General features: G+C 37.4%; 1 protein-coding gene across 1 annotated transcript in view; it reads left to right on the forward strand.

Annotated features, from left to right (window-relative positions):
* The first annotated feature begins 593 nt into the window (after window positions 1-593).
* Window positions 594-13,191, forward strand: part of LOC149203378 (RING-box protein HRT1-like) — a 49,211-nt gene continuing 36,613 nt past the window's right edge. Inside the window, exons 1-2 of the mRNA XM_089401852.1 lie at window positions 594-848; window positions 1,718-1,883. Of these exons, the coding sequence (XP_089257978.1) occupies window positions 594-848; window positions 1,718-1,883 (421 nt within the window). The remainder of the gene's footprint in view (window positions 849-1,717; window positions 1,884-13,191) is intronic.

A 13,191-nucleotide genomic window follows, 5' to 3' on the forward strand; every position in this document is an offset into this window, starting at 1 on the left:
AAAGAGGTGACTGAAAGCAACCAATACAAATGCCCTCCTCATGGATTCACAAAATTAAACTTCGACGGAGCCGCAAAGCAAAACCCAGGCGAGGCCGGCATTGGCGGAGTCTTTAGAGACGCAGAGGGCAACACTCTCAGAACTTTCACGATGGACTGTGGAGAAACTTCGAACAATGAAGCAGAGCTCATCGCCAAAATGGAACAGACCCCGACGAGGCTCTATATCTCTTATACTGACTCTCGGTTTTCTGCTGTGACAAGTAGGCCCAGAGGAAAAATGGCTCCAAGAAGGACCACTTCTAAACAGAAGAAGGAAGCCGACACCAGTAGTCACCCTAATAAAAGAGGCAAAAAGCCCGACTTTGACAAAATCCTTCACCTGATTGATGGGTACATGACTGGTATTTCTCCTGAGGTCCGCGCTCTCATCCATGAATGGGAACGCGGGCTGAGGGAATAAGTGCGAACCAGGAGATTCCCCGTGAGGACTGGGCTATAATCTCTGACCCAAGCACTTCCAGAGGCAGAAACTCGTTATTCAATAGAACGTTACAATTCTACTGGATCCTGAAGCATGTGGTTGGCAGGGCCATGGAGGTTAACCAAGCGGTGCGCGAAGAGGAAGATGAAGAACGCAAGCAAGCGGAGGAACTCCTCAAACGCCAACTAACGAAAGAATCAGCGTCCATAAAGAACATTCTCTTAAAAGAACTTGCGGCGGTCCAAGTACAAGTTTCCATAAACCATCTGCTGCTAAAAAACATGGAGCAAATGACGCTGGAGCTCAAATGGGCCATTGAGCAGAAGATCCTGAAATCGAGTGCCAACGACTCTAAGCCTGCCCCGGTGAATCTGTCGGATGAAGATTAGTGGTGTGTTTATTTTCTTTACTATTTTGTGATGAACCTGAACTATATCTGGGTACCTTTCTCTATTACAGTAGTTAGCCTCACTTTGAATAAGCAGAACAATGGTTATGATAGGAAGGAGTTAAACATTTTTAAATTTTGGTCTGGCTTTTAGGTCAAAAGGTGGCGGTCTCGTTTCCCTCGGGCAGGCCAGCCACCCAAACTCTAGTTTAATTGTATTTTGATGTTTTATGGAATGAAGAAAGCCTAACCTTACAAAAAAAAATAATAATATTTTCTAAAATGGTGGGGTTTAATTTTATTCAAACTAATTATCCAAAATAATTAAAGAAGACAAAATATAGTAATACATATAGTTAACAAATCAATAATTTGGTAGATAAATTACAATAAATATGGAGAGAGTTATTCATATTGCAAGTTTTTAATAAATAAACAAAATATAGTTTATTGTAAAAATTAATAAATACCCGTTAAAAATATTGTTACCTAAATTTATGTCAATAAACAAAACAACAATTATTACTCAATAAAATCAATTTATTAGAAAGTCCTGATTTAGTGGAAAGAAAGTCATATTTTCTTTTATGGTCAGCTCATTCGTAATAAATACATTGAAGTTTAATATGTTTTATTTTATGTGTTTTATTGATACCAACCACAACCTCGTAGGGAGTTTCATTGACACATGATCTGAAACTGTTTAAACCACCCGAAAGTGCGTAGGGCGTATTTTGGTCGTTCGTTTCAACGTAAAATTGAACTGTTGAATCTCAATCTCAATCTCATAGGGCGTACTTTTGATCGTTCGTTTCAACATAAAACTGTGCAATCTCGATCTCGTAGGGAAATCTGGTATCAAGAGACGCAGAGAGGAGGATGATCCAAGAGTCTACAGGAGAGGGAGAGGGAGAGGGCACCAGTAGTCAAGCTGTGGCACCATGCACTAATTCCACTAAGAATAAGAGGTTCGAAATTAAGAAATGGAATGTTGTTGCACTCTGGGCATGGGGTATTATGTGCTTCCAACCTTACTTGTTGCATTTATTTATTTATTCAAAACAGAGTTGTTTTACACCAGTCTTCAAACTGTCTCTCAAACAAGTATCCTTCTCACTAAAAATATCCAATTTAACTTGAATGATTTACTATTTTATACTAACACAATTTTAATCTCATCATTTCTGCATGCAGACATCCAGGTCGATAATTGTGCAATTTGAAGAAACCACATTATGACTCTCTATATGTGCTATTTATTTATATAATTTAATGGTAGAAAATTGAGAAGATGTATTGTTTTCGGGAGATTTTTGAATCAGTTTGACTAAATTATATGAAATTTGAAAATAATATTATTGTTTTTGTTTTTGTACATATAGGTATAGAGTGTCAGGCAAATCAAGGAACTGAGACCACTGAAGAATGCAGTGTTGCATGGGTATATTATTATTATTATTATTATTATTCACTTAAGCTCTAGGTTATCAAAGTTTTATATGTTTTTCTTTGACATTTGAAACAGGAGCCTGCAATCATGCCTTTCATTTTCACTGCATAAGCCGATGGCTTAAGACAAGACAAGTCTGCCCATTAGGTATGTATTCTAAACTTCCCTCTTGTGCAATTAATCTTTAGGGTTGCATTTTAGTAGAGTGAAATTATTTTGAAATGGAAACACTAATCTTTTTAAAGAAAATTATGGTTAGTTTTTTTGTTGTTCACTTTATTTTTGGTTGGACAATGAGAGAGGAAGTTTACTTTGAAGATTCATTTGAACTTTTATTTTACACCTCACTATGTATATATTGCTGCAGATAATAGTGAGTGGGAGTTCCAGAAATATGGACATTAAAGCTGTGATCACCACCAGTGTCTTATTTTATGTATATATTGCTGCAGATAATAGTGAGTGGGAGTTCCAGAAATATGGACATTAAAGCTGTGATCACCACCAGTGTCTTATTTTTTTCTTTCTAAATTCATTTGTATAATGTTGTTGGTTTGTAAATCAAATATATAATTGGTTGGTTTGTTTGTTTTCATAATTTAAAGTTTTCTTATTAATAATGTGACGTATTTTTGGTAAATGATTTATTATAAAAAACAATTTACAATGTAACATGCAGTATATTCACTAGCTTTGTTAAATTCATGTGTGCATGGGGTATTCTTGTTCCTTGATATTCCATGTTTTTTATGAAATTCTTTCATTTTCGCGAAAGAAATTGCCTTGCATTTTATATTAATGTCTTATTCACTATTTCTCTAGCATTTTATATTAATGTCTTATTCACTATTTCTCTAGCTTAGTTACATTGATGTGTGCATGGGGTATTATTTTTCTTTGATATTCCATGTCTTTTATGAAATTCTTTCATTTTCGTGAAACACTCCATCATCTTCTTTCTTCAACATTCTTATTGTATTGTCTATATGATTATTTACATAAGCCTTAAATTCTTTAAATTTATTAATGACATATTTATTTTGGAGAGAAAAAATCCATATGAATCTTGAGAAATCACCTCTCAATATAAAATAATATATTCACATAATGTTACTCTGTTGTGTTTAAAAAACATGAAATATTAATAGAACTGAAAATCTAGAGCGACATCAAGAATACCTTCAACCATACCCTCAGCATATAATGTTTCAAGGTCCTTATTCTATATGCCTTGGTATTTGATTCCACATCATTTTTCTTCTGTTCACTTTATCTTTGGTTGGACAATGAGAGAGGATGTTTACTTCTAAGATTCATTTGAACTTTTATTTTACACCTTACTATGTATATGGTGTTGCACATAATAGTGAGTGGGAGTTCTAGAAATATGGACATCAGAGCTGTCATCACTACCAGTCTCCTATTTTTATTCTTTCTAAATTCATTTGTATAATGTTGTTGGTTTGTTTATCAAATATATAATTGGTTGGGTTGTTTACTTTTGTAATTTAAAGTTTTCTTACTAATAATGTGATGCATTTTTGGAAAATGATTTATTATAAAAAACACTTTACAATGTAACATGTAGTATGCATTTTTCTTTTCCATACAATTTATGTCTTAATCCAACACATTGATAAATCTCCTTGCATTTTATATTAATGCTTATTCACTATTTCTCTAGCTCCCTTACATTACATTGGAGTGTGTATGGGGCATTCTTTTTCCTTGATATTCCATGTTTTTATGAAATTCTTTCATTTTCGTGAAACACTCCATCATCTTCTTTCTTCAACATTCTTACATGAGCTTTAAATTCTTTAAATTTATTAATGACATATTTCTTTTGGAGAGAAAAAATCCATATGAATCTTGAGAAATCACCTCTCAATATAGAATAATATATTCACATAATGTTACTCTGTTGTGTTTAGAAAACATGAAATATTAATAGAACTCGAAATCTAGAGTGACATCAAGAATACCTTCAACCATACCCTCAGCATATGATATTTCAAGGTCCTTACTCTATATGCCCTGATATTTGATGCCACATCATTGTCCTTGCTCTAAAGATAATGGGGCATCTATATGATTCATTTCCACCCTTGGGTATTTCTTATACTACAACCTTAGAAGCAATCAACATTCAATTATAAGAATTGAAGCAATCAATATTTTTTTTCCTTCTAAATTCATTTTTATAATGTTGGTGGTTTCTTTATCAAATGTATAACTGTGATTTGATTTTTTTTATCAATCCCCTCCACTGGTGAGAAGACTTTGGCTGTAAATTTGGCCTTGTGATTTTCAATATTGCTATTGGTTGCATGTTTCAAATTATACACCCACTTGGAGCCAATAGCATATTTTCCCTCATGTCTAGGAACAACCTCCCAAGAACCATTCTTCATGATGGAGTCATACTACTCCACTATGGCACCTACCCACACCTTCTGGGAAACAACCTCTTCAAAAGAAGATGGCTCAAAATCAATCAACTCTTACATGAGTTCCATATATTCGATATATATGTATGGTGACCTCCTTTGTCTAAGTAAGGAGCTAGGGGCTCCAACATGTTCCTGAGCTTCCTACACCAGCATGTCTTTCTTGCTGGACCTCTTCCTCCCTTCTCTAGAAGGCTCTGTGTGAGTGGGTCCCCTAACTCAGCCTACTCTCTTCTCGTCCATATGTGGCTACTCCACAACATCTTGTTGATCTGATTGAGGCTCCTCCTTTGGATCTAGAAGCTCCTCCTTTGGCAAAATGCTTAACTCTCACTCTAGAGAGCTTATCATGGTTTTCTCTTCGTCAAATCTCACATCCCTCCTCATAGAAGTCATCTTGAGCGATGGAATCTACACCTAGTAAATATGATGGGTCTGTTAGGCCCCTATACTACTAGGGTAACCCCTTATTGTTTTCAGTAAAACCCCCTTATTATATTGATGTACCTATGTAGTGCCTATATTGTTACTATTGTGCCCCATATAAGCCCACTATTGTTATTATTGCGCCCTTACATTATTATTGTTATGTTAGCTTTGATTATATTATGACCCCATAGACTACTATATATAGAAAGGAGGGCTTTTCATTTGTATCATCCAAGAATTATTCATTTATGCAATTTAAAGGAGGTGGCCCCCTTGAAGAGGCTGAATTCTAAGGCGTTGATATATATTTTCTATCTTTTCGTTAGCCGGTTTCATAACATTTGGTATCATAGCTTTAGATTCTAGGGTTTCGTTGCTCCAAATAGGTCATCTTGGCATTTTTGCTATAACTTTTTTTCTACGATATTTCAGAAGTGAAAAAAACTCATTTGAGATGAAATCGTAGTGAACCTTGGGTCCAAATTTCATAGATTTTTGCACTATATTTGCAGAGACATGATCTAAGAAAGTTGCTCTTTTTGCAGACTCCTGATTTACATTCTAAACAGGTGACCTAGGGAAAATCATCATAACTTTCTCTCTAAGCATCGAATTTTGGAAGAAAGTATAGAAAGAGGATGGAGTGTAGTTTCTCATATATATTTTTCAAAGCCAAAGGTTGAAACAGTGACACGTGGCACGTTGTACAAGTTATCTCTATTGAACTAGTCTATAATTAGGTCAATGTGGGATATTTGGCATAACTCTTCCTTGGAGAATCGAATTTGGATCAAACTAGTGCTATTGGAAAGATGATGCATAGGGATACTGCAGGTTGCAATTTCAAAATTGGAAGAACTGAAATTATAGAGTTATAGTCATTTCAAGATCGAGCTCCTAAAATCAAGAAAAGGCGATATGAGAAAGTTTGATGGCAAGAATCCAGTAAATTGGATATTTTAAATGGAGCAATATTTTTATCTACATGGTGTACCACTGGTACAAAAGGTATGTATTGCATCTTCATATTTAGAATCAGATCAATTTTTATGGTATAAAGGGCTTTCTTCTCGTAAACAACTTGTTACGTGGTCAATTTTCATGGAGGAAAGAGTAAAAGGGCTTTGTTACATAGTGGAAAGTAAAATTATGGCAACAAGGAAGTCTACACCTCATAACTATAAAGATGGAAGTGTTGTTTCTGCTAGCCTTTCACAACCTACAAAAGTTACACCACAATAATTGGAAGAGAAAAGAGAAAAAGGGCTTTGTTGCAATTGTGAAAGCAAATGTACTAAAGGTCATAAGTGTGATGAGAAGAAATTATCTTACATAGAGTATGAAGAGGAGGAAGAAAAGGATCAAGAAACATCAAAAGGAGGGGATATACATTAGGACCCAACCCTAGAGAAAGAAGAAATGAATCAGACCATATCTTTTAAAGCATTGGCAAGAATTACCACTCTTCAAACTCTCAAGATAGAAGGACATATCAAGAAGAAAAAGGTGCAAGAAGTGAAAGATCACATCGAGAAAGAAGAAATGAATCCAACCATATCTTGTAATTCATTGGTAAAAATTACCACTCCTCAAACAATCAAGATAGAAGGACATATCAAGAAGAAAAAGGTTCAAGCAGTGAAAGATCACATCGAGCATCTTTTAAAGGATAACACCACTTTGGTGAAAAATTGAATGAAGCAACAGGTAGATCAACATCACAGTGAAAAATGTTTTGATGTAGGTGATTGGGTAATTTTACTGCTACATCTCAAGCAAGCTATTTATGAGAAGGAAATGTTTGCAATACTACATGCACTTAAGAAATGGCGACCTTACCAAATGGGAAGACACTTCAAGGTAAAAATGGGTCATGATAGTCTTAAATACCTTTTAGAACAACTGTTATTTTTAAAAGAATAGAAAAAATGTGTCACAAATATGATGGGTTATGACTTTGACATCATCTATAGAAAATGGAAGAAAAATTTTGTTGCATATGCACTCTCAAGAAAGGATGAGGATGACGAAGCATTGTTTTGTGCTATTTCTATTATTCAACGAGATTAGATAAACGAAGCAAGGGATGAATGGAAAGGGACGAAGAAGTATGGCCACTTATTCAAAAGTTGCAAAAGATCCCAATTCAAACAATATTGCTAGAAATTGAAGCGGAAGGAAAAATCATATTGGAACCTGGAGTAGTCACAGAAACAAGAACCCAACGACTACAAAATCGATGAATTTTGGAGTATCTCATCAAGTGGAATAACTTACCCGCTGAAGATTCCACATGGGAGGACAAGAATTTTTTACAGAAGCATCAAGAACTACTCAAGCATTGAGGACAACACTTTTTGAAGGAGAGCGGCATGTTAGGCCCCTATACTACTAGGGTAACCCCTTATTGTTATTAGTACAACCGCCTTATTATATTGATGTACCAATGTAGTGCCGATATTGTTACTATTGTGCCCCATAGAATCCCACTATTGTTATTATTGTGCCCTTACATTATTATTGTTATGTCGGCTTTGATTATATTATGACCCCTTAGACTCCTATATATAGAAAGGAGGTCTTTTCATTTGTATCATCCAAGAATTGTTTATTTATGTAATGTAAAGGAGGTTGCCCCCTCAAAGAGGTTTAATTCTAAGGCGTTGATCTATCTTTTCTATCTTTTTGTGAGCTGGTTTCATAACAGGGTCTTTCTGTAGCCTACAGAGACCCCCTATCTCTTGTGGGCTCCAACTTCTTCCTACTATCTCAGAGACATGACAATAGACCTAGTATCCAAAAATGTGGAAATGGGAGACTTATGGCTTCCTCCCATAGAATGTCTCGTTAGGTGTGATCATTCCAAGAATTTTTTTTAGGGCTCCTATTTTACAAATAAACAACTGTATTGCATGCTTCTTCCCATAAGTATAATGACAGTCCTTGGTCATGCAACATTTCTCTTGTAGCCCCTACAATTCCTCTATTTTTCCTCTCTGCCACCCATTTTGTTGTGGGTTGTGAGTGCATTCAAATCCCTTCTAATAATCTACGTGGCACGTAATTATTTGAAGGCATTAGACATACTCTCCTCAATTATCACTTCTCAGGGATTTAATTTTCTTTCCAATCTCATTTTCAGCTAAGGCTTTAAATTAAACAAACTCTGAATAAGCCTCATGTTTCTTTCCACACACATATGAGCGAACTCACTGCAAGATGGCTTCAACTCTACTATCTCGGCCCTGGAAGGAGGATTTAAAATATTTCCTATGAGTGAATCCCTTGCAGACATCATGTTGATCAATGATGAATCTTGGAAATTGAATGGTGATCCATTTCATTATTTTCAAAACTCCATAGTGTAGGTCTCCCACACGCCTATGCCATAGCTCTCCAACATCTCAGCCCTAAACATGTTCTTCCTTGCTAATCAATGCAATGCGTGCATCCACCTCTAGCTCGTAAATATTTTTAACCCAAACACCATTTCTTTTACTTGTCTAGCAACAAAACACTCTAGATAAGCCTTCCCTCTCTTGAACACCAAATCATATCCTCTATCTTCCATAACTACATAAATTAATTTATTTTAATTATATCAAATGAGACAATGATCAATTACAATGACAACTTCAATCATTGAATCTCAATCTGCACTACAATACTAATCTCCTTCTTTCCCCACATGAACAACAGTTAGCAAAAATAGGCCTCCAAATTCCTCCTATTTCCTTGCACAATTCCTTCTCCTAAATAATAGATAACTACTATTTCCTTACGCAATTCTTGAGGAAATTCGCTCACCTGCTACATGCAAACATTGTACACTCACTTGTATAGAATAATAATTACATTCATGCCATTTTTTCCTCCACTAAACTGGGAAATTCAAATTTCATGCATGACGAGCTATTTTTAGTACATTGACTAGTTAACTAAGAGATCAGTGGGTTAAAAAACAATTACAACTACTCAACTAAACTCATATTGACTCTATTCATTATTATAGCTCATATAACTAGTTTTAACTAACTATAAATCTACTAGATTGCTATATCTTATCAATCAACTCATACAAAACTCTAACTTTTGTCCACAAACTCAAATTGATTGGCTTAACTAAGTCACTTGGCCATGTCACTCTTGCTAAATGCAACTCAAGTCATCCTACTGATGTGGAAATTCAAATTTCTCCATTTGACTAAGGAACAATTCAAATGAATCCTTTTCTTGCTACAATTTAACACTCCCTCTTAGAAAGAAATGGGTTTTGAGCAACCCCAATCCTTCTCTTATGGAACTTAGACTTACCTCTTGAAAAATTGTTTTTCAATATGTCTACATCCTGCTCCTCTATAGGAATTTACTGTAACATAAAAATCCTCCTATGCACACAATTTCTTAGGTGATCGTACCTAATTGTACCTATCATAAAACATTGGATTTTCAAAGAGTTTTATACAACTCTAATTGTCACACTTGATAAATGTAGGCTCCATCCCATTAATAAAGAGATCAACCAGGATCTTTCTCATCAAAATATTCTCGCATTTTACTTGACTAGAAACCATATACTCAACCTCTACTGAGCTAAGTGCTACAAATCTTTGTTTCCTACTGTAACAATAAACTACTCCTAACCCAACACTGAAGACTACTCTCGATGTGCTCTTACTATCTATGGTTCTCACTGCCTAATCTACATTTGTGAAGCCTTGGAGTTTCACTCCATCAGTCTTCCTATACCATAAACCAAGTCTATTGTGCCTCTGAGGTATCTTAGAATATGTTTTGTTGCTTTCCAGTGAAGCGTGGAAGGCCATACCATAAACTGACTAAGTTGATTAACTGTAAAAAAGATGATAGTCCTTTTTTTCACCATGTACATCAAGGACCCTACCAACTATCTGTAGATAGTTTCATTTACTACCTCTCTTGTAGAATCATTATATTTCCTCCAGTTAGTAGCTAGATGAGTTTATATGGGTTTGCAATCATGCATATGGAATCTATGAAGGAATTCAGAGGTGTACTTCTGTTATTGACCAAATAGCTCTCCATCTCCCCACCACACCTCCAAGCTAAGAAAGTAGTGCATCAAACCCATGTCCTTCATCTTGAACTCTGTTGTGAGGTCCTCCTTGCAATATTGGATCAACCTCTCATCTCATGTCAGTATCGAATCATCAACATACAAAACTAAGATGCGAATAATGTCATCTACCAAAATTTAGTAGACATTGGGATCTACTTCACTTTTAGTGAAGCCCACTCTACTAAGGTTAGAATCTATACGAGTGTACCAAGCACGAGGTGCCTACTAAACACCATAGTGGGCTCTTATGAGTGTACACACATGTGTTTCCCTATAAAATGTCCCAAACCCTTGAGTTTTATCTACGTAAATTTCTTTCTAAACCACTCCTTTGAGGAAGGAAGTTTTCACACCCATTTGGTGGATCCTCCACCCAAACTGTGCTATCAATGAGAGTATGGTCCTGATAGATGAGTATCTTGCCACGGGGGAAAATTTCTCCTCATAATCTATCCCCTCCACCTATTAGAAGCCTTTGGCCACAAATTTGGACTTGTACTTCTCAATACTACCATTAGCTACATGTTTCACCTTGTACACCCAGTTCTATCCCAAACTCTCTAAAAGTGAGTTTGGGTTGACAGAGATGTTGTATCTGGGACACATCATAGGGGTAGATGGAGTGAGGGTCCACGAGGAGAAGATCAGGGCCATCAGAGAATGTCCAGAGCCGAGAAATGTGACGGAACTTCAAGGATTCACTGGCATTTGTACTTACTACCAGAAGTTCATCAAAGGTTTCTCACAGCTTGCTGCACCCCTGACACATTTGATGAGGAAGGGGGATTTTTGTTGGTCAAATATAGCGCAGCAAGCCTTTGATAGGCTCATGGAGGTTATGAGTAGCTGCCCAGTGCTTGCATTACCAGATTTCACACAGCCATTTGTTTTGGAGTGTGACATGTCGGGAGAGGGGATTGACATAGTATTGATGCAGGGAGGTCACCCTATAGCCTTTGAGAGTCGGAAGCTCCTTCCGCACGAGAGGTTGTATTCCATATACGACAAGGAGATGTTGGCCATCATGCATGCATTGGCTAAGTACCGGTAGTATTTGGTGGGTAAAAGGTTTAGGGTGAGGACTGATCACAAGAGCCTCAAGTTCTTTTTGGAGCAGAAGTGGATCAGTAAGATCCAAGCATATGGCTTTGACATTGAGTATGTCAAGGGTAAGAACAAGGTGGTAGAAATGTCCTTTCACGTAGACCAGCCACGTTGTCTCTTATGAGCTTGGATACAGATTGGAGGGCTCGACTCTTAGTAGAGTAGTCCAAGGACAAGTTTGCATGTGAGGTTCTGGATGGGCAGGTGGCAAATGACAGGTACAGGGTGGTCGATGAGATCATCTATTACAGGGACCGGATCTTCTTGATTGAGGGGTCGAAGCTCAAGAAGAAGATACTCCAGGCATCACATGATTCACCTTTGGTAGGACATCAGGGGTTTACCAAAACCTACAAGCCCATTAGAGAGAGGTTCTCATGGAAGGGCCTCAAGGAGGATGTACTCCAACACATCTGGGAGTGCAATGTTTTCCAGAGGAACAAAGGAGAGATGAGCCATCCCGCGGGTTTATTGCAACCTCTTCCCATTCCAGAGGGGAAATGGGAGAGTATTTCAATGGACTTCATCACAGGGTTGCCCATGGTATAGCGAAAGGATTGTATCTTTGTCGTCGTTGATCGACTGATAGAGTACGCACACTTTTTTGCCATATCCCCACACTATACAACAGCACAGATCGTTGAGCTATTCTTCAGAGAGATCTTCAGGCTACACGGTCTTCCTAAGACCATCGTCAATGACAAGGACAGCCATTTCATGGGTGGGTTTTGGCAGGACCTTTTCCGGTTGGTGCAGATAGAGTTGACACCGAGTACTAGTTATCACCTACTGATGGATGGGTAGATAGAGATAGTTAACAAGTGGCTGGAGGGATACCTGTGTAACTATGTCAGTGGGCAGTAGTGAGCATGGTTGAAATGGATGCATCTAGGGGAGTATTGCTGCCATACTTCACATCACATGTCCATTGCTATGTCACCATTCTATGCCTTATATGGGTATCATCCTTTATCTTTTTTTGACGTGATTTTTGGTGATAGCAGGGCTCCTAGAGCCCAGATTTGGACCCAAGAGAGTCAGGATATCCTCCGAGCTCTCAAGGATAACATGGCTACAACACAAAACCAACAGAAGCTGTATGTCGATAGGGGTCAGGTGGAGAGGTTGTTCGAGGTAGGGGACATCATGGTCTACCTACGATTACAGCCATACCGACAATTGTCAGTGGAGCAGAAGGGGGCTGAGAAGCTCAAGCCCCGCTTTTATTGGCCATACAGGGTGATACGCAGGATTGGACAGGTTGCATATGAGTTGGAGCTACCCTAAGGCAGCAAGATTCATAACATTTTTCATGTATGATGCCTGAAGAAGGCATTGGGGTAGCATGTGACAGTGACATATGAGCTACCACCCATGGATGATGAGGGACATTTGGTATTGCAGCCGGAGGCTATCATTGATACCAGGGAGAGGCAGCTGTGGAGCAGGACGGTCCGGGAATTCTTGGTGAGGTGGAAGAATTTGCTGGATGAGGATGCCACTTGGGAGAGTGAGCAGATCTTACAACATCCATCACTTTAGTTGCTTGAGGACAAGCAACATTTTGCCACGAGAGACTATAATATTCCTAATTAGCCATGGCTAATTGGAATATTCAATTTTGTTCGATTTTTTCCTTCTATAGTTATTTGTAAATAAAAAGTGAGGAAGGGGGGATATAACTCACTTTTAGAATAAAAAGTCACTTCCTAGTAGCACAACGTTGTGACTTCAAGGGGAGACAAGGGGGCCAAAAGGGGACACAGAAATGGAGCCCACGCAGACACAT

Source organism: Pinus tabuliformis, chromosome 2_1 (genome assembly GCF_031772625.1).
Source record: "Pinus tabuliformis cultivar Carrire ecotype Pingquan chromosome 2_1, CPIR1, whole genome shotgun sequence".
NCBI classification, from domain to species: Eukaryota; Viridiplantae; Streptophyta; class Pinopsida; order Pinales; family Pinaceae; genus Pinus; species Pinus tabuliformis.